The 22,880-nt window shown below is 37.6% G+C and overlaps 1 protein-coding gene across 4 annotated transcripts; it reads right to left on the bottom strand.

The window, feature by feature from the left end:
* Window positions 1–350: 350 nt before the first annotated feature.
* SF3B1 (splicing factor 3b subunit 1) lies at window positions 351–22,594 on the bottom strand. Of its 4 annotated transcripts, XM_068686571.1 has the most exons (25): window positions 22,436–22,593; window positions 17,399–17,565; window positions 16,060–16,161; window positions 15,283–15,397; window positions 13,394–13,473; window positions 12,067–12,234; window positions 11,647–11,881; window positions 10,671–10,883; window positions 10,160–10,281; window positions 9,283–9,480; window positions 9,090–9,191; window positions 8,163–8,342; window positions 7,647–7,733; window positions 7,251–7,521; window positions 6,836–6,981; window positions 6,602–6,748; window positions 6,313–6,438; window positions 5,514–5,735; window positions 5,095–5,277; window positions 4,892–5,003; window positions 4,681–4,801; window positions 4,086–4,217; window positions 2,895–3,167; window positions 2,195–2,411; window positions 351–978 (listed from the first exon to the last, which is right to left on the bottom strand). In XM_068686571.1, exons 1-25 carry the CDS (start codon window positions 22,461–22,463, stop codon window positions 820–822), a joined length of 3,906 nt encoding a protein of 1,301 aa, XP_068542672.1. In that variant the 5' UTR covers window positions 22,464–22,593; the 3' UTR covers window positions 351–819. The 4 variants fall into 4 exon arrangements, 3 of the variants coding, with proteins under 3 accessions (XP_068542672.1, XP_068542674.1, XP_068542673.1); XM_068686573.1 differs by lacking the exons at window positions 16,060–16,161; window positions 17,399–17,565; window positions 22,436–22,593 and adding an exon at window positions 13,790–13,845 and having other exon boundaries at window positions 15,283–15,341; XM_068686572.1 differs by lacking the exons at window positions 15,283–15,397; window positions 16,060–16,161; window positions 17,399–17,565; window positions 22,436–22,593 and adding an exon at window positions 13,790–15,075.
* Window positions 22,595–22,880: the final 286 nt, after the last annotated feature.

Genomic DNA, 22,880 nt, shown 5'->3' on the forward strand with positions numbered 1-22,880 from the left:
AAAACACCTCATCTCAGGTGCTGGGGATGTGACTTCCCTAAATCTGTATAGGAATTATAGCACAGCCTATAAATTCTACTGGGCATTTTATTCATGTGCAGCTGTACATGCCTGGAGACATGCTAAATGCGATCAACACACCTAAGTCATAGCAGTAAGTCACAGCAATTACCAATAAACTGCTTTCTGAAAATGGTGATAAATTACTCAACCCTACAACCAGGATACTGCAGATGAAACAATAACAAGCAAACACTGCTTTTTCCATGAAAACAAACTACCACTACTGCAATTGTCTGCCAGAGTACAGCTTCATTATTGCATGACAAATATACACACATTTACTACAGTTCGTATAATTTTCTTATTTATTCAAAAGCTAGGGGATGACAAAAAAAGTTAAAATGTGTTATGCCACCTATTTATTACATGAACGAATACTTAAATCCATCACAGACTCGTTTTACAAGTCCCTCTGTCCAAAAACCACACCGGAATTATTTTTTATACACAAATGTTTATTTCTCAAATAAACAACCCCTTTAAACACAAGGAATGGAATCTAAATCTTCATAAAGATGAATCCAAAATGAAATCCCTCCAGTACATTGTAATCACTGTTTTCTTGGTCACTACTGGCTTTAACTGTTTAACATCAAAAACAAGAACATATTTAAAAAATCATGCTACTGGATTCCTAGCTCTGCCTCGGACCAGCTCTATACTGATCTCCAATATTTTAAAATTGTACATCATCAAATCTGAAGCATTTAAGTGAAGAACAGCTGTGCATTAAACACAAACAACAGAACAAGAAGATTATAAGATGTAGTCAAGCTCATAACGAATATAGGTGTTCTTTTCATCATTATAGATTCTTGGATAATGTGCTATCAGAGCATCCTGTGATCCAATATAGATGGAATTATAAATCTTCCAATAGACATCTCTGACTTTCCGGGCAGGGTGAAACAAACCCTACAAAACAAAAAGTTTTATTAAAAGCTTAAGTATGTTATTAAATTTAACCAAGTTTTATACAATAAACATTTGAAAAACACTGATAACAATTAACATCATTTATAACAAAGAAGGTGCAATAAACGTTTCATTCCCAATGTTGTGACTACATAAACCAGCAAGTAGTAAGAAATTATTTTCTTATATCTGAAAGTGTTTTTTCCTCCTGCAGGGAAAAATTCCACTAGATCTACCTCTACTTTTCCATTAAAAAAGGAATTTAAGTCAGCTGCAGTGTATTCATTTGGAATTTAATCTTATCTTTAGCTCCATTACCTGTGATTTGATTCTGTAGAGAGCATTACATAGAAATACAGGGGATAAATGATTCTTAAACATAACAAAATGGGCAGAATATAGAACTTCCTTCTAGTGTTTTTACAAACTAAGAAAATACAAATAAAATGAGCAAAAACTGCACCACACAAGAGACTTCTTATGGAACTTTCACCTTCCTACTGACGTCAGTATGTTTGTACTGAGGAACGTGCTTGAAAAAGCAGAGTTAAATCCTGTATCTACCAATTAATAAAATGCAGTCACACCATCCCTACGCTGATCTGCGCTACGTTCATCCTTGCTTCTCATCTGTTGAATCTCATCACACTGAAAAGGATCCTTCAGATTTTACTTCCACATACTCAACTTAGAGAAGCTGGGCTAACTAGTACTGTTGTAATGGTATAAATTCTGTTCCAAGCACTGTTTCCTAGTGCTTTGCGTGTCAGCGGTTTTAGATTACTTACTAATTTACTTGGCTAACAGGAAATAACGTTGATTTAATATCAATCCTATCCTCTGTTACTAATCTCACTTGTTACATGTTTTCCTAACTTTTCAGACTATGTATTTATTCCCCATTCATTATATAGCATCCTCAAGCTTGCACGCTTCCACTTTTACAAGTTTTCTAGTCAATTTATATTCTGTTACTTATTTCTATGCAAGTTCTTCAATATAATCAGTTATCTCACTACACAAAAGTCGGTGTCTACTTCATGTTGCCATTATCGAAGTCGTTGGTACAGGATGCTGTATTTAAATACTTTAAAGAGATGAGAAGCCAGACTGTTTTCCTTTGCTAGAAGTCTCCCTGAGCTGACTTTTTGTTTTCTGAAGTGAAGGCTGTCTGACTACTGCTGTCTTTGCTATCCCAACATACATTAGGACATACCTGTAAACAATACTGCAACATTCTGCACGGACCGATAGCAACTCTGAGGCCCTCCAGAGCTCCCATAACTGCCTGAATGACGTGTGGGGAGGTTTCAAACACATTAGGCCATACGTAATTTAGCAAATGATTAAGAGAATCTTCGCAGCCAAACCCATAGACACCAAGAGACATGTGCTGCACCACGGCACTGGCTGTTTGCCTGTGTACAAGATCCCTGGAAAGAAAATAATGGTCTGTTAATAAATTATACTTAGAAACAATGCAATTGGACACAAGCATCATGTTTCTTTTCACTAACTCTACTTTGAAAGCAGTAATATATGCTTTTAACCCACATCTATTGGCAGTAAGAGGCACAGTAACCAAAAATCAGTTAATTTAATAAAGACAAAATATTGGCTTATAATCCCACGGAGGTACTAAAAATAGAAATGATCAGAAGCTGTTTGAATATAGCAAGTTCTGTCCCACTTAAGATGCTTATATCATTTTAATCTCCAAAAGCATTATAAAAATAGAAGCATATAATCTGAATTATTTGCAGACAATGGGTCCCAAATTATGCTGGTCACTTTGATCAAAAAAGCTAACAAGGACAACGTGCATATTTGTGTTTGTTAAGACCCAGCTATATGCTGAACACATGACTACGGCTAACTGTACCACAGACAGAAAGAAGAGAAAGAAGCACACTCACCTGTCCATTAAAGCATCTTCAAGCAATGGTGTAACAGCATAAATATAATCTTTCCCCATCTCTCCAATGTATTCAAACAGGAAAGAAAGAGATTTTAACACACCATTCTGGACATTCAGTTCTGGAACTCTGTATTCATTCATGAGTGCAGGCAGCACTGTGAAAGGGGAGCATGTTTCAGCTACAATAGCAATTGCTACTGTAGTACATACTCTGTTCTGTCTTTCCTGTACTTTCAAGTTATTTAGCAGTGTAGCCAATACATCATGAGGTCTGGAAGAGATAATATGCATGTCCATGTCAATAAATTCACTGAGGACATAGTTAAGTCAGCTGAGGTTGAAACAGAATACTGTGGAAGAACACGGCTTAGCCTTTCTTCAAAGAATTAAAATAACTGGGAAACACCATAAGCCATGGAACTTTGAAACAGCTCAACTTACTGCAAGACCTTGTGTTTTTCATAGCCAACTTTTTTTTTTTTAAAAACAAACAAAAAAAAACCTTTCCCTAGTCTTAGCTTTTGTTCTGCCTCTAGTTAGTTCACAAACAAACAGGGAGATATGATTAGCCTCCCCACTATTACTCTGATCCAACAGGCAATTACAAACTTGTACACAATTATTAACACATTTGGAATTAATACATGTTAATTCCAAATAAGACTTTGACAGAGATAGGCAATTGGGTGTAGAAAAGCCCAGTTATATCATTACTTGGTAAACTTGCTCTGTTTAAATCAGCAATTGGTCATTCATTTGAGACTATGCATAAAAATGGGAACTGCACTTCCTTCTACTATTTGTTGACTTGTTATACCACCTTAGTGTCAAAAGATCCTTTGTAAATCAAGGAATCATCAACTTAAGAGAAATAAGGGTGTTTAAAGGAGAGTTTATGAAAACATACAGAGGGTCTGAATATCACACCATCAAAACTTGAGGAGACAAAAGGCTCTTAGTACCAAATTATACTCTAACCTTGCTAGCCTACAAAAACTACAGTAAGTTCAAAAGTACAGGACCATATGCTAATAAAGAACATGTTTACATTCTCCTACTAAATGACTCAAGTGTACACATTTAACATGTTAGAAGAAAAGAAGTTCAAATATTTCTTACCAGTAAAATTCAATCATCGCTATGTTAGGCAATTTTGTGTAGAATTGGATAAAACATTAGACTAACTCACCCAATAGCTTTCGCAATATAACCAAAAGTGTTTACTGTGGCTCTTCGAATAGCTTTCTTGTGAGCTTTTAGTAATTCAAGCAGTTCAAAGCAGATCCTCATCCATTCTCTTGCAGAAACATATTCTGCACCTCTGAAAGAGAGTAGAGAGAGTTACCTCTTCTGTGATGTTAGAAGTTTTAAAATAAAATCTCAAACTGCAGCACCTATTCATTCACTATCAACACAGGGACACTATTTAAGGAATTTACTTAAAGAAAGAATCCCTTAACGTCAGACCTTCACTGATTAACAGCTTACACAGAACACACGCAACATAGTAAGTTTTAAATTTGAAGACACAGACAATATACTCCTTACAAAATGTTTATAGATAATGATTACATGTAATTACAATACATTCAATAGATCATATGCAAAATTTTATCTTAAGCATTATGCACAGCTTTCAAAATAAAATTTAACGAATATCAAGAGATGAAAAAAAACACAAAACAAGCAAACAAAAAAATAGATGCCAGGCCTGATATTCAAGTTTAGCTTTTGCTACAGTAATTGCTTCCACAGAAGACCAATTTTATTAGTAGCCAGCTTACCGATCTGCAATTCGCCCAACAAGATCAATACAATTCTCCTGTACTTTCTCATGTCTGTTCTTCAAAATAGGCGTAAGCCGTGGCAGCAGATCTTTGATAGGTGGTGTCATCTTGTGCATACCTATTGAATCCGAAGAAACATAGTAAGTTTTGCACTGCCTTTACATTTCACTCTTGAATAGGCACATAATCAATAAATACACAAACATACCTATAACATTCACAATAGCTTTAAGCGCTCCAAGTATGCTGCCCAATACTTCAGGATATTCTTCACCCAGGTACTCATACAACACAACTCCCAGATGTCCCATCAGTTTTTCCTACAACCAAGTAAAGAGATTTAGAGATTGTTTCTATCCTTCTCATTAGTATGACATCCTATAGCAAATTTGATACAAGCCAGTACGATACCTCTTGACAAGTCTTCATGACAACTGCAGTACGAGAGATCAGGTCAGCAGCCTGCTGCCGAACTTTAGCCGATTTGTTGTTCAAACGCCACAAAACAGTACCACAGATCTGTGGCAAGTAGGGCTTAACTCTTTTGCCTAGAGCATTAACCACTGTGCCAAAACCATTCAGCATCACAGAATCCTGGGTGTTAAAACAACAAAGGAAAATTAGGTCAAAGCCACTATTGTATTTTCATTACATCTGCCTTCATCTAAAATTGTTATTATTAAAATGCTAACATTCTAGATCTAATATCTGGATTCCATCAATTAGAGCACTATACAAGGGTTAAAAAATAGCTTACAAACATACATTTCCCTGTAACTAACAGTAAGCTACCTTCCAATAAAGTCAAACAAATACTAAATACCCCTTACCTCTGTGGTCTGTTCTTGAAAGGCATACAAGATACCATCAATAAGTTGTTCTTCCAGTTTATGATCAATGTCTGCTGCACCCAGATTTCCCATTATCTTCTCAATTGTTTCCATGACCATTTTTCTGTACTGCTCAGCCTCATCTTTCAGATCATCCACAATTCTAGAAATAATTTCAGCTGCTCCAACTTTATTTGCCAGCTCCACTGTTGTATCAACCAACTGAAATATACCAAGGGTAAGTGAGGAAACATTGTTAAAATCTATTTTCTAAATATTGACAATAAATTTCCCTCCTCTGAAGAGGAGGAACAGCACTATGCTGGTTTCCAATTTCATTTCAGTAGAAATCTTTTTCAGTAAGAAATTACGAGTGGTAAATTCAAAATAGGTTCCATCTAGGAAAACAGTAAAAATGCATCAGTACACACACAAAAAAGTGATGCACCTGTATAGCTACTGTAGCCTTGCTACCATTATTGAAAAAGAGGAATCCTAAGCTCACCCTAAGACTGACAATGTTTTCTTTAAGCTCACTATAAACAACTGTTTTCACCTTCTGAAATCATCCAACAACAACAACAAAGGTGAATTTAGAACCAATGTAGATTCATATTCACAGAAGAGAAATGCCTGGTAGTCTCTTAATAGTCTATGAACCTTCAAGCTGCGTACCTTCTAAACCACTATTCCAAACACATTTCCATCACAGGACATACAACACATAGAAGAAAGCATTTATGCTGAATTAACACCCTAACATGAACTCTGTTTTACTGTCATTTTCCAAATTAAATACCTGTCTGTAATTTCTCCTGTCCAACGCCATTCTGTGCTGCCAAAAGTGTTTGAAAAATGGTGGCAGGATCTCTGTTTTAATGTAGTTTGCTTCAACACCATCCGTACCACAACACTGCTTGACCACCTGGCAGGAAATAAAACACAACAATTTTAATTCTCTGTAGACTTTGTGGTGTTTTGGTTTTATTTTAAAGAAAAGAATGAATATACACATTCCATGTCAATGCTAAGCATTCAGAGTTGATCATCTTGCACTGTCTGTGTATGAACAATTAATTCTGATGTACCTTCAATACAATTTTTTTCATCTCTTCATCAGGAGACTGGAACTCTCTGATAAGAATTAGCATGACTTCTCTGGTGTAATAGTTCGCGTACTCAGCATCCATAAGTGGGATCAGATAACCAATAGCCTTCAAAAAGGCAGCCAAACCCTATTTAAGAGAAGAAATATCTCCAATGAGTTACAAAAGACATGCACTCATTTCAATTCAAATTAAAAGGAAGTATTTTAGACATACCTTTCCTCTGTGTTGACGTATACCCTTCCATAAAGGCTTCAGAACAGAATCAAACGACTCAATACCATAGGGAGTAGCTGCCTCAGCCAAGGCAGCAATAGCCAAAGCACTGATGGTACGAACTTTCTGCTGCTCATCCACAAGACCTGTAAAACAGTAGTGTTGAGGACCACTTCTTGTGCCTTAAACTCAGAATGATACAAATACATACACAGTAAAAAAGAAACTTATTTTTAGGAAAACTAAACCGCTATTCCTCTTTCAGAGGCACCTGAATTATTTACCAGTGTCAAAAGAACATACAAAACAAGGCCCTTAATATCCTTTTGCCTCACCACAACACAAAAGACAAATTCCAAGGACCAAAAAAAAAAAAAAAAAAAAGAAAATCTTAGCCAGGGAAGGCAGAACTTACCATGTTCAATAATTTCAACCAAGCTTCTGAGATGAGGCAAGATAGCACAACCCATAAGAATAGCAATTTGCTGCACAATCTTGATGCCAGTATGCCTAGCCTGCCAGGACTTTTTGCTTTTACAGACAGCTTTCAAGAACGGTAACAGAGAAGGAATGCCCAAAGCAGAGGCAACAACAGCAAAGGCTCGAGCTGTTGTGTTTCGGACGTATTCATCCATATTATCAATATCAGGACGCATCGTAGAGATCATTGTTGCCAAACCAGCAGCCTGAAAGAAAAACATACAGGACACATGGATTGTATTTATTAGCAGCACAGTTAATTTTTCTGCCATGACTCTATATAAGCTAGCTCCCCAACTCACAATCTCACTGAAAAGAGCAACTTTATTACCTTTGCCAAGTTTGAAATAATTTCTCTGCCTTCCACTCTGGCATAATAGTCTTCATCAATCAGCAGTGGTTCAATGACAACAAGGATCTGAAAAAATAAAAAAAAAACATTACCATTTATGAATGCATTAAGGAGAATTTCTGGTCCTAATATGAAAATGAAGATTCCATGAAACTGAGATAATTCCACGGATCCAAGCTTTAAGCTCTATGATGACCAGGAAAAAAAAGTTACACTTCACAGCTGTCTCTTGAAGAACCTGGCCTACAGATGCAACCTAGATCATGTAAAATCCTCCCCCTCCCTCCCCAGCTGTGCATTTATCATTTTAACATTTTGCGTCCTGAGTAATGCAAAGCCCACAATGGGATGACACTACATGAGATTTTGAAATTCATCTGAAGAAATATGTAGGTTTATAAAAAACAGTTTTCTGCTATGCAAACAGACCCTACGTTTCTCCCAGCAGTGATCAAAAAGAACTAATCAAAGATGAAATAGTGAACTTCCACAGACCTTGTGTACATATGGTCGGACCAAGTCATCCAGTTTGTAGAGAATTCTGTCTATGACTTTGACAAGCAAGTGACGCTCCTGATCTTCAAGTGTTGGTGACATCAGCAGAGGCAGAATCTGGTTAAACAATGGTCCTGCTCCAAATTCCCGAGCTTTATCAGTTATTTGTCGCAAAGCAGCCTAAAAAATAAAAAAATTCAAGCAGCCTGTCAGTTAAACTATACTAACAAAGCAACTAGACATTAGCCAAGTTAAAATGTAATCTATTGTAACCACAGGTTTCAAAATACTTCTTCCTACCACTGCTAAACTTTTTCAAACGATTTTATGTTGCATCTGTTTTTACATAAATGCGCCAAGAAAAACACCCAGATTTTCTCTCCGATGTGCAGTTTTTACGAAAAGCACGATCCTGGTCTAATAAGATACAAGAATAGCACCACCTGAAAATTCTTTTACAAAGCACTTCCTTGCACATATGCAGCTTAGTGCTTAGGTCGTTTAGACTACAACTGTGCAGAAAATACAGCTAATTTATTACATGCTGCGCAAGCCAGAAACTTGAGTAAGAGCTACACTGCCAATTTAACAAGCAAAATCCAGAAAATTAAAGGCCTGTAATGAAAAAGCACTTTAAAACTGGCTTCTTGTAATTCCAAAATATTTGATAAGCCATCATACGATATTTAGTTACTGACATTACCATACAAAGAGCATACAAAAAACAAGTACATAGAAGGACAAAAAAAATCTGTACTTGCATAGAGGGAGAAAGCACTAAACAGCTCTCCAAATTTACAAGATGTTTTTTTAAGAGAATCCCATGGACTGCAGAAGTAACAACAGTAGTCTGAAACTGAGCGAGAAAATAAATGCATATTTTTGAAAAATTGGAGTGGTAAGAATACATCTGATAATTAATCTTACCTTTCTCATGGGAGGTGTGCCATTCTTTATTTTCAGAAGTAATTTCATTATCTTCCTCTCCTTCTGTTCTTCAGGACTCAGAGTTGACTCATCAACATCAACCTACAAATAAATCCAGACAAATTAATAGGCATCGCTACAAGTTCAAAAAAGATCAGGCAACTTTAATCAGCGTAAAAGAAATCACATTTACCAGAAGTTTATCAAAGTATTGGATATCATCTGGTTTTAGGAAAGGAAGATTGCCAGATGGCTGGTCATTGACGCTCTTCATAGTGCGGTCTTCGGTCTGCATGTGGAATCCAGTCATACCACCCAAAGGCGTTGGAGTTGCTGTAAGCTTACGGGCTGGAGTGCGAATGGGTACATAACCAGCTGGTGGGGGAAGAACCTACCAAAGGAGGAATGAAATATGTTAAAAACCGCACCACAACACAAACCTAAAGGAGAATCTCCACAGCCTGCAAGGCCGAGAATTTTTTGTACCACAGCAAATACAAGGGGAGGAACGCATCAAGTGCAAAGCAAATAAAAACAGAACATACAGGTTTAGTTATTTGTAGATCTGTGTGTTGTTGCATATGTCAGATTTAATATTCAGCAATATAAACAAATTGAGAATTATAGTTCCTATTTGTGCTTATTGTGTGTTGACAATTATTTCAGAAGAAAGCACATTGCACTAAGGAGAGCCTGGATAATAAACTCTCTTCACAGAAGTATTTTTAAAAAAGCACTTCAGTATTTATATCAATGTAATTTATTTGCCAGCTTAGAATTCATAACTCTCCTTTGTCTTACCATATCTGGTCTTCATTTCTGACTTTAGCAAGCACTCCTACCATTGAGAAGCAGAATACAAACTGGCCTTTCAAACCAAAAAGTTTCTCCCTTTCTAATAGATTTATAGTAAACAAGCTACTGAACCAATCAAATGTCTACATGAAGTAATCACTACTTAGTGTGAAATATTCTACGTATTGGACAACTTGTTAAAAAAGAAAAAATTCACATTCTCTGACAAAAAAAATAACACTATGGTCTGCTGTATTTTACTTTAGATGAATTACCTTATATCCTTCTGGGAACATAGCATCCAATTCCTCATCAGAAAGTGGTCTGTTTCTCTCATCAATTTCCCTCTCCCAACGCCAAGCCTGCAGCTGTTCAGGAGTCATGCTCATGATATGACCTATATTCAAATTAGAAAAGGAGGATTTAAGAAAACTTGCATATGCAGAAGATATGTTTACTTAACCTTTTAGGTGTTCTCTTGAGCCAAAGCTCCTGCAGAACTTCAAGACTGTAGCCAGTTAAGACATTAAACTTTTATAGACTTTTATCAGTGTCTTCACCAATTAGATTGAACATGAACACACCCATAACTTGAGCCTCGATTACCATACAGAACCGATTAGCTGTGGGCTTTTAAAAAAGTAAACTGGTAAACTGAGCATATGCTGACTGCTTTTACACCAGCAGAAGAGCATGTTAGGCAAAAGACTTTCAAAATATGACATAAAGGTAAATGCTTCATTTTCATGTAAAGAAGTGAAGTCTTAAGGAATGAACTGGGCTCACCTGGTGTCGGAGTTGCCATGTTCATAGCTGGTGTACCAATGGGTGTTTTGCCAGGTGTCAGAACAGGAGTGCTGCCACCCATCTGGCTAGCAGGTGTTTCATCCCATCGTGACTTTCTTTTACTTGCTCCTGGGGTTGGTGTCTCACCAATGGAATCACCACCTCTATCTGTACGAGGAGTCTCAGCCCATCCACTGCCATGTCCCGGAGTATCTAAAATAACAAAACATTTTTTGAGAAAGCTGAACAGCATATGTTCCAACTATAGTGAAAATAGAATTGGATATTGATAATGTCTGTGTATCTACATGAATCAACAATTATGAAATAAACAAAAACATTAGAAAAGTTCAGATTTTTTTCAGTGAATACTGAAAAGTCATTACAAAAAAAGAGGATTTAATTTTATGAAAAAGTATCTCATGTTCTCATTGAATCTTAGCAAAAATAAAATACTAAAAGACGACAAAAAACTCAAGATGTTCTAGAAAATAAAAGTACTCTACACACACACTTGATAAACCATTGCAGTGGTGTTTCACTGTTCTCTGGCATGTGAGCATCATTTAAATTAAGGCAGAGGAGAAAAATGCATCCAAAACTCACTTCAATGTTAAAGATTTCAAAAAAAAATTCAACAGTTCAGAAACCGCACACAAAATTGTATCACAAAAACAATTCCATGTAAGCTACTTTATTATGTCCTAAGGACTCACTAAAATCCCAACTTGCAGCAGTCACTACCAAAAAATTGTGATAGATTTTTTGAACAGAGCTACTTTCACAGATTTGTGCTAAGGTGTTAGACAGAATCCAATGCTACAAATTCAAACAAAAACATCTCTTCACATCAGCCACAAGATGTCAGAATGTATTTATTTCTTGCCTGCCTTTTGCTTCTACTGTTTGTGTAGGCTGGAAAATTCCGGTACCATTAGTCATTCAAAACTTCTTAAGACTGCTTTGCCATAAATACCTCTTTCTGTTTTAGGTGTTTCATCCCATCGATTTTTACGTGCGCTGGAAGTGGCACCTCCATGGCCTGGTGTTGCATGACCAGGTGTGTCCCGTCCAGGTGTTGCAGCCCCTGCTGGTGTATGACTGGGAGTAGGATCCCATATTTTTGAGCCCGGGGTGGCACCAGGAGTTTCGCTACCCTTTGCACGGCCTGGGGTTTCATCCCAGCGCAGAGATGGTGTATGTCCAGGAGTCTACACAAGACAAAAGCAAAAGTATTTCTCTCTCATTCTGTATACAGTCAGAGACTAACTTCTTTCTTTTCTGTGTGCATGTGCATGCATATATTTGTTGGCAGAGTAAGAAACTTAAGAAATTCAAGAGGACTAGCATTAATAAGGTCTTTTATAGATAAACTGATGAACATATGGATTATTACCTCTGCTTGATCCCAACTGGATAATTTTTTTGGTGTAGCACCAGGGGTCTGATCAGCTGTCTGATCCCAACGCCGCTTGCGTTTTGAAGGTGGCTGAGATGCGGCTCCATTGACGACTTTAAGCTCTCCAGCTTTAGCTTTTTCAGCTAGCTGCTGCCTAATTTCCCTCTATTCAAGGACACAAAAAGACAAACAGGTTTCTTAAGGCTTCTACGGACCTGACATTAAGAAAAGATTTTTCAGTTGCATCACGTACCTTTGAAGTTTTGCCCAAACAACATGCAATTAGCCACTTTGATTTAATTTTAGTATCTTTTCAGATTATTCTATGCTGACATTGTTATGTGTTTGGAAGGGCTGTTTTAAAAGTAATTTATTATAAAATCCCATATTATAGCAGGAAAAAATGCATTGAGAATTTTTTTTAAGGTGCTACCAATTTCTGTCTCTCATATGCATGACGTAAAATCATTACTGGTCTGTTTCAAATGAGTTCTTTGTTAATAAATTATTAAAGAGAAATGAGTTGGAAAATGTTAATTTGTTATACCCTGTGACATTAAAAAATCAAATTCTCATTTAAAATTCTGAAATAACATTGTTAAAACAGCACTCTGACACAGACTAGTTTTCACTTATCAGTGAGACAACAGAGAAACATTATCAAAACGACATACTATTTCCTCATTTAATGTCTATCAACTAGGTTAAATTAATATACAACTATAGACGTCACTGGAACTGTAAGATCTTGCTCCAGTTAATAATAATGGTGCTGTAGGTATTATACACGAATTTTTATTGTATTACAACCTTCTTGTTAAATATTAAAATGAATTTCTAAAAGCCTTGAATCAAGCATGCATTTTACTTATTTTCCCTTTGATAAAACTAAGTATTTCCCTTTGTTAAAACTAAACGTTAACCTCACAGCAGTTCTTGGTACTGCAACATCTGTCATAAAGAAAGACTTTTAAAACCTCCCTCAACTCTCTTTACATACAGCTCACAAGAAGAAATCTGACACTGAACACCCTCAATGACTATCAGTTTTTGTCTCCTCCTGTGCAAGAAAATAAACAAGTCCAAGTGGTATAAAAAAGTTATACTGAGACTATTTCTCCCTCTACTCTCTAGGTATTATACAGAACACATATTTTCCAGTCTTTAAGGTCAACTGGACTTCCAAAATGTGAAAGACAGGATTCTCTTAATAAAAAGACTTAAGTCAAGAAAAAGGCAACAGAACGTTCCCACTGTTCTTTTTGTCATTTCAAAGGCCATAAAATGAAACCAAGTCCAAATGCAAATCCCTCTCCACACACACCTCTTCTTTTGTTAAATGCTGTTCACGCATGACATCCATGTATGTTCTGGCATTCATTTTAGGATCTGGTGTCTTCCCTCCTGCAGAAGAGAACAGCAACAGGAATGGAGCACAATGAGTACAGGATAAGCAGAAACTAATGAATTTTTCTACTGTCCTGCTCTAATTTTATATTATTCCATGATCATTTAATTTTACTTTTTGATTGAAAATTTTAAAAATTACTTGTATCTTACGTTTATTCAGTTTGCTGATCAATTTAACCTGTTTGAACACAAACATATCTACTGCAGTTTCAAACAAATATTTTAAAGCAGATATATATGATAAAATGACAACACAGTTAAGAGTCTTCAGAAGTGATGGGTTCCTGGGTTGCTAATCCGGAATACGTACACTTTCGTGCCTTTGTCTCCATCAGCAGTTCTGACTTCAAGCAGCAGAATAGAAGCCTAGAAAATTATCTCTTTACCATTAGTAACACTTTGGAAATATATTTATATTCAAAACATTACCTTGTGTAAGCTGTTAAATCCTAGTTGTCATCTGACTATAAATAACTATTGCATACCTCAATAATGTTTAAAATGTTTTATCACAAAGACCCATTTATAAGTTTGACAAATCTGGACACACCTCCCAGATCTTCCAATGTCATATTGTAAAAGGGCTTCATTTCAAAAAAATCCCAAAAAACTCTTTGATGTCACTTTCCCCCTCTTCTCTTCTCAAAGTACAATTGCGATTGGGATTGGAATGTAATACAGTACATATACCACCACAATGATACTCACAGGTAATGGGATTGTATACCATATGTTGTTTTATGCTGTGTATCTTGAGTTAAGATATCTTTTAAACACTTTACAAGAAGCCCAACTTTGTAAAAATTAAGACTTGTCAAGAAAAACACTATTCTTTAAGAAGAATGTGCAGATTTGCTATACAAGTGGTATAGCATTATAATTTAGGAAAAAAATAAAATTCTTAAACATTTCTATGCTGAAGATCATTGCCCAATTGGCTGTGTCATTCTGACACTAGCTTTGATAGGACTTTCCTTTGGAATACTTTTTCACCATAATCTACACAGGATGTGTTGAACTGCACCCTTAAGAATGCAGACAGGACTGGCATATAGCAGTACTGCTGTAGGAAAGAAATTAAGGACAGTTAGTATGGGCCTGTGAATTCTGACAATACATGTTTATATCAATTACAATTAAGCAAGTAAAATAATTAATATCCCTACTAATTCATGCAGGCTGAAACTCTAATTTGTAAAACCTGCAAAACAGCTGCTAATTTTAAGCCAACAGGCACCTTATTTCCACACGTGAAACTCACTCACCTGAGACCCACTAAACCCCTTTTCCTGACTTGCATTCTAAAATTATCAGAACAGACTTGAACTATTAATAGTATCCAAGTCTTATAATATGCTTTTGTTTCTTTTAGCTATACCACCTAAGTTTACGTAAGATGGTAAGAATTAGGTGCTCTATTATGAGAACTAGTATTTCAAAAGCATAACCCTGTAAATCTACGACTTGGAATGAAAACTTTCAAGGTACCGAAAGACTTCGAGCACTCATTACACAAGTTGTTCAAGTATAATGCATAACCCAAAACAAAATGAAAAGATAAACCTTTAACCCTTTGTGTTTCTATGGCAATGGCTCATTATTTTCTTGTCCTTCTACCTGGAAAGAAAACTTGTATTATAAAGATGAAGAATATGGTATCTAGGTTTTCAACCCAATCTCTACAAAAAGGGGATGTTTAAAAACAAAACTAGGCTTATAAGCATGCCAAAAGAAATCAAAGGGCTAAAGACAGTTTAAGACAACAAATATCATCGAGGGTATAGAAAAGTCAAAACAAATTACCATCTGCAAAAGGATCAAGACGCTCAGGGGAAATTATCATCATTCGCCTGTGCTTTTTGTACTCATCTTCCCGATCTGCAATCTTTTGCGGACGGTGTTCTGCAAAAGGATCATACTAAAACCAGAAAAAAGCTGGTTAGTCACACAGGAAGAACATGAAAGATGTCTGGTTACCATTAGCCTGTACTCAGTATTACTAATTTATTTTAAATCACAACTAAGTAGGAATGTCAAAATATTAGACAATTATAAATTTTACTTCTGTAACCGTAATTTTCTTTTTTTTTTTTTTTTAAACACAAGATTTGTGATCAACTAACTTCTGAAACAAATTTACTTTAGGCAGCATATTCATTTGCTTCCAAAGCATTTCATGCTGTAAGCCTTTCCTCTGCTTTTTGTGGAAGACTTAACACAAGTTCATATGTTTTTAAGTTTCAAGGAAAAATAACTTAGGAATATAAAACCTAAGTCATTACATTTTCTTCACAAAAATAGAAGTATAACAAACATTAAGATATTCCTGTTATTTTCATTTTTAAATTGTTTAATCTACACTTTTTTTAATGGTTTAGTGTATATGCACACATCATCTTTAAGTGCAGAAATACCAATTTTTACCATCCTGTGTGTAAAGCCGAGGCAAGCTTATAGCAAAATTAAAATAGCATAATGCTTTATAGACATTCTGTACTTCCAGAAGACAAGACCTGGTGTCAAAACACTAATACTTCTCTTAAGATCTAAAACAGTATTTTATTGTGCCTTAAGATGTACCTGTTCAGTTGACTGTGGGATGTCATTAAGCAATGCCACTGGAGCATGGTATCCTGGCTTCTTCTGGCCAAGCAAGCTTGTAGAAGGGTAGTCATCATCATCCTGTCAGCAGAAAGATGTGGCAAATTTATCACATTGATACTGGATTAAGATAATGTCACATTAACATACTGCAGTTACAGATGAGATGAAAACGGACAAGTAGAATACTCCAAATCTTAGCAATCCTTTTCATACGGCTTATTGTGTAATTCACTCAAAACAACTGCTTAGCCAGATGACATTTTAGGGATTTGGATATGTTTATCTTCTTCCCTACAAGACTCAGTAAACATGCTACATTTACTCAAAAATGCTATCTTCATTAGTTTTACAAAAAGTATTTCAGATCAGCACTATTGACGTAATTTTCTAATTGTTACGGAAAAAATAGTGCACACCATTTTTTTTCTTAAAGTCCAGACAAATATAAAACAAAATTTCAGTTAATAGCCCTAAAAAAAAACACTTCAGAATCAGGAAGAGAGTCAGAAATATATTATAGTACTGTTAATTTAGTTATTGCCATTGTGGTTGAGAAAGTTAAAAGTATTCAGAATGTGCAAGATCCTTCTGTTATTTCGTCATACCAATAGCCAATTTCTGTGCTTTAATTTACAGCAATCCAAAAGAAAAATTGCTCTTAAAACTATGGTTTCAGTGAAATGCTGCAGTGGAAATTTAATTAAAGAATTTCCAGAAGTCTTCAAATGGCAAATACTACACAACAAGAATGTTCTTCCATCCCCTTAAAAATGTAATTTAATCAGTGTAATACATGGGTGCTTGTATGTATTTAAGGTCATAATCGTAGTTCGCTCCTGAAACTGAAAATGTGGTCATGTGTTTAACATTAAAAATAAACATAATGTTATTGCTGGGATACATTAGAAAAACAAAACAATGGAAAAAGCCGATTCAAAAAAAAAGTGCTGAAAATTAATATTTCTACTGCATTTCAAAATAGTCACTTAAACTTTTTGAGCCAAGTTTTATTAGATTTTTTCATCTCGGCAGCAATGTCAGAACAAAGTTAACTATTCTAGTAACTGCTAACATACTAATTAAGTACCAGACCTCAACTTTTTAGCTTCTGCTTGGAGCTACATGACATCCAAAGCACATTTCATGAAGTACAAGCCAGACTTAGACCTGATGAAGTTCCAGGCTAAGAGATGTTTTGCCCAGTATGGCTTTAACAAAAATACCTGCTTTTGCTTCAGTAACTGCTATTAAAAATTACCCCAAATAAACACCAGAATACTTAACATCCATTCCTTAAGTAAGTAAAATCACTTACATCTTCCAATTCAGTTGCTGCAATAGAAGTTACATATCCAGCAAATCTGCTGTCACTGCCACCATAGATTTCTTGGTCATAATATCCTGTAGAATCAAGGCCTACTCCTTGTGCTTCATCAAGAGCAGGCTTTTTTCCTTGAATTTCTCGAATTTGTGCTTCAATATCTAGGATTAAAAACACCAAAAGTCTTAGGTCTTTTTACACACAGATATACCAAATGCAATACTCATGTCACTACATACACCAAACTGAGTTTATCCACCCAATTCTGAAGACCATCTCTAAATAAATAAGAAAACATCTATCATACAAAACTATAAAATCACCATGTATGTAAAGCAGATTTTCCTCAAGTTGTAACATTGTCCAGCATTGACTGTATCTGCTGTACAGCCTGAAGCAAACCGTTCAAACCCGCATAGATTCTTAACATCCCATCTTCCAAAAGAGATAGCAGAGAAGGTAATTTACAGCAGTAATACTTCTCAACGCTACATCAACAAAATGCTTTCTCAATTAACCTAATTCTCTAATTAAAAACGCTTTTTCAAACAGTACAAGTAAGAGCTCTGCCACTCTTAATGTATCAGGATCTGACACTAATCAACTCTAGTGGCAGTCTTTGACCATAGAATTTTGGTACTTTCAGAAACAACATTAACCTGGTAACCCCAAAAAACAAGGAAGCAAATTTAACCATGCTTTCCTCCTACCTGTTGTAAAGCAACAAGAAAATAAGTTACAGTACTTCAACTGTCTTCAACAATTGTAATCCGGACATTGGTTTATTAGGGAACACGCAGCCCCATAAAACAATTACTGTTTCCATTTGTACTTGATTCAATAGATTTATGAAGACAATTATCTATAAAATATTAATTTATGTAGACCAAACAATTATTTTCTCTGCCAAAAGAGTTGCACTTCTTTGGTAATAAATAAATAAATAATAACAACAAGAACCATGCTTGAGCAGGAGGACTGGAGTAGATTATCTCCAAAAAAAAATCTCTTCCAACCTCAATGTTTCTGTTATTCACTCTTTCCCTATCTGAAGTAGCATTGCCTCTTAAACTATTTTTGTATATTGGCAAATTTCCCTAAGTTATTTACTAGTGTTGCTCATTTCCCTTTTTCAGTATTAATAAATTTCGTAAGGTTTTTCCATTAAGATATCTTGCAAAAGGTGCTATACTAAAACATCCGCTAACAAACCTGGGAAAAATTAAGATAAGAACAATTTTAAAAACGAAATAAATGTAATATCATTCCTAACCCAAAATATTAAACCTCAGACCAGTAAACATAATTGAGGGAATTTTTTATTTTATTTTATTTTTTTTACTTATTGAAAGATGGCAGTGCAGAATTGCTTATTTTACAAGTAAACTGCCAACTCTGTAAACCTCAAGACATGATGTAAAGGCTGGGTTCTTTTCTTCTCACAAACAGCACTCGAGGGCAAATTGGGCATACAATATAAATGCCTGCTTTGTACAAACATAACCGAATGCGCGGCTTTGCTTGAAAAAAATCTTTAACTATGAGTAAGAATACAAGGATTAAGAGCCTGCAGGACTGGCAGATAGAAACACTGAGTTCACAACAGTAAACTTGGCAGAAAACCCGAAATTCCTGCAGTGATCTAACAGGAAAAGAAAGCAGCAGAAGTATTTTTCTAAAGTCCAAAGTGCCATGCACAGAAGATACGTAGAGTGGAATATGACTGCAGCTGGCAGGGAGAACCTGGCTCCAGCCACTTCCAGGCTCCCAGCAAAGTTCTGCAGACACACAGCACACAGTAACTTCAACAGTCACCTGTGGTACCCACCGTACCTGCCAAGCCCACAACTCCTGAGAGGCTGGAACCTGACAAAAGCCCTACACTGCTGGCCAGGACCACCTGCTGAATCCTGCCCATACTTACATTCAACTCCTCATAAAATCTCACATACCGTAGGGGATTCCTGGTAGTCCAGGATGGAGACATGTTGCTCCCAAGTACTACATTTCTGGAGGAATACCAGAAGAAACTACTACTGCTGAATTAGGGATCCCAGGCTTGCTAACAGATGTCTCTCCTCACCCTCAGAGGCATACCACACACATTCTGTTAACCGTCACCTAAGCATTATATTTTTGTGAAGTTGTCTTATTACACGATCATGGAACTGAAACAACTCGAAGGAATACTTTTCTCACAGGTTTTTGAGGTGTTCCTGGCTGGTTGTTTCTTCCAAAGGACAGATCAAATTCCTGGTTCTGTCTGCATCCTGCTGCAATGCAGCACTGGGGTGAAAGGGACTATCTGAACCACACTGCTAGCACCAAACGCTCTTAGGCTACCACGGCATTCTTACTTCTAAAAAGCAGTTACTGGAACAACATGCTGCCTCTTCAGCAGTGCATGAAGGCCTGACTGCACAGCCATAGCTGTAACACGACTTCTTACCTAAAATCCACTTCCTTGTCCATCCACTGAATGAGCCTGAGCATATAGCTCAGCCACCTGAAGTGCCAATGAATACCCTGCTGCGCAAGGTGGGCCACGGAGATTTGCCTGTCTCAGGGCTCCAGACATCTGCAGAGGCTGTTAGAACAGCCTCATGCCACGTGCTCTTATAATAATTGTATTACTATTATGAGTAACAACATAATAAGTAGCTATTATTTACTGAAGAGGGTACAGATCTCATTTTTTATTGGCTCCCTTTAAATTACAATAACTACAACTGTTTACACCCAAGGAACCTTGTTTTTTTTTCTTACATCAAAACCTGCTGGGTTATGTGTACCATAAAAAAGTCTGCATAGGGCCTGCAGGATTAGCACTCCCTACACACTTGGAGCCACCACCGTTTTCAATTAACTCAGTGAAGCCTATAAATGCTACTCTCTCCTTGAAGAGAGCACCCATTCAGTGGGCCCCAAGCTCCCCTTAACCAGGTCTAGAGGTCTGCAAACGGTAGTAGCCTAATGGCAAGTTTGGGAAGCATCGAGTGTTTGGCTGGAAAAAAGCCTATTTAGATTCCTTGATCTAACCGTTATTTTCTTGGGAAACCTCACACCCTATTTACCAAAGCACATAAATACAAAGAAAAAGAAAGAATAATGAAAAAGCTGAAAGTAACACCGTATAAAGCTAAATACTTGTTTGATGAATTAATCAACCAGGACCAAAACAGAAACATCACTTTGGTCAAAAGACAGAGAAACAGTAAAGAGTAGGATTACAAAAAAGATAATATCCTACTGATTGCTCCTTTTCTGTATTTCATTATTTTCATATTAATATATTTTGGTATTTTTAAAAGAAGCAACTTTAACATGCGCTGTTGATTTCAAAAGTATCATAAACGTTGAAAATGCCTCAAAACAACATATTTGAGTTAGAAGTCACTAAATACCTTGCTCACAGCCAAATCACAATAGCCTCTCTCAAAACACGTATTCCATTCCCATACAAATTTGGTCCACTTAAAACATGTTCAGAGTGCAAGACACTACTCAGCACGAAAAAAGAAAGACACTGTGCCAAAGTAGTATTTTACAGTGTACATAGTTTCTCTTTTCATGCCTTATCATATTTTTGCACATTTAACTTGTTCTATGCAGTCTTATTTCTAGCTACCTTAAAATTTTCCTACCCGTTAGGGCTCTATGAGATGTTTGGAGTTTTTTTTTTTTCTTCTGTAAGCAAGAAAAAAAAAAGGATGCAAATGAAAACCTACTGTTGACAGCATTCAAAACTCAAGTACTTACTAAGACTTTCTAAGTAGCCAATTAAACTACTTTTCAGTGTAACAAAACAAGGAGTCCGCTTTAAGCTATGCAGTTGAAACAATCTGAAACTGTTTGAGATCTTTTTAAAACTGTCTTAAATCAATCAACAAGTATTTAACAAGGAGCACAAAGACGTGAAAAATCCGCTGAAACAATTTAGTAACATGCAGCTCTTCATCTGGAAAATCAGTCTGGAACTGAAAATGAGGTCAGAACTCAGAAGTAAAAATAACCAAGTTGTTCAAATAATATTGCTGCATTGGGAAAAGGTATCACTGTACGATTGTTGCCGGTTCTCCTTTTTTTTTTTTAAACTGCATATAACAAAAATCCTTAAAATGTGCTCTAATGCAACACTAACATGCCAGCATGTGCAACTGGAAGCGTGTAAATATTTTCATTTGGTTCAATTGGCCATAGTTTGCTTTGTTCTACAAGTAATTTCAAAAAATACATTATTTTTATTATTAAAAGCTCTTTAACTAATAGGAGAGACAGAATATTGTGATGGGAAATACTTGGTTAGTATTTTATAGTAACCTCATGCATGTTATAGCATATAAACAAAAAACTAGAAATTCTAAAAAAATATCCTGGAATGCTAGAAAGAAACAACTTTGCTTAACCTTACAAATGTGAAGGCACCTACTTAGGTATTTCTTTATCCATGAACTCCTATCAGGTGGGCAGTGCTAAAGACTGCATTAACCTGGCTTCCACAGGAGATGATATTATGGAAGTCTCCGTTATGGAAGCCGAACTCAGTGCCCGCAGAGGCGCTGCCACGGCCAGAGGTGGGCTTTGGTTAGGGAATTAAGGCCAAGTCACAGAGAACGTCACGTGACCCAACGTACACAGAAACACGAAGAAAAGAAAGGCGCAGAAGCAGAGGCAGAGCAGCAGGGCCGTTAAGGGAGCTGCTCCTGCTTGCTGTAAGGACCCGCGCGCTGCCCCACAGCAAGGCGCCGCTCCCCGCCAGGAGCTGCCCGCAGCCCCCCGGCCGCTGGCTCCCCTCAGTGCCGCTGGGCGCCGCGCAGGCTGCCCCGGGGCGGGGCGGGCCCGGCCTGCAGCGGCCTCAGGGAGCGGGAGGCGCCGCCATTACGCGCAGGGCCCGGCGCCGCGGGGGGAGCCCGCCCGGCCGCTGCCCGGCCCCGGAGCGGCGCCGGCCACGGCTCAGCGGCGAGGAGAAGCGCCCCTGAGGCGGGGACGAGGAGAGAGGCACCGCGGCAGCGCCCCCCGGGGGCTTTTTACCTTCGTGGGTCTTGGCGATCTTCGCCATTTTGTGCAGCGCCAACGACGCCGAGGCGGAACTGGGCCGGCCCCGCCGCTTCCGCTCCGGGCAGGGGGGGAGGCAGCAGCAGTGCGCAGGCGCGGCAGCCGGCCGGGCCGCGGCCCGCGGGGCGCTGGGGCCTTGCGCGTGCGCGGTGGCGGCGGCGCGGAGCCGCCAGCCCGGCGGTTGGGCGGGGCCTGAGTCCCGCCCTTCTGCTGACGGACGGCCCCGCCGGCCAATGAGGGCGCGGCAGGAGGGGGGCCTCCCCCCCGCGCTGCCGGGCTGCGCTCTGCTCCCTGGGGCGCTGCGCCCGCAGAAGGGGCTGCCCAGGGAATGTAATGCACGTGGCTGTTCTAAGGGACTGGCACATGCTCGGCTTGGCCGTGAGGATCAGCTTGCAGCAGCCTGCGCTTGGTGCTTCAGCCT

This window comes from Anas acuta, chromosome 6, assembly GCF_963932015.1.
Source record: "Anas acuta chromosome 6, bAnaAcu1.1, whole genome shotgun sequence".
Taxonomy (NCBI): domain Eukaryota; kingdom Metazoa; phylum Chordata; class Aves; order Anseriformes; family Anatidae; genus Anas; species Anas acuta.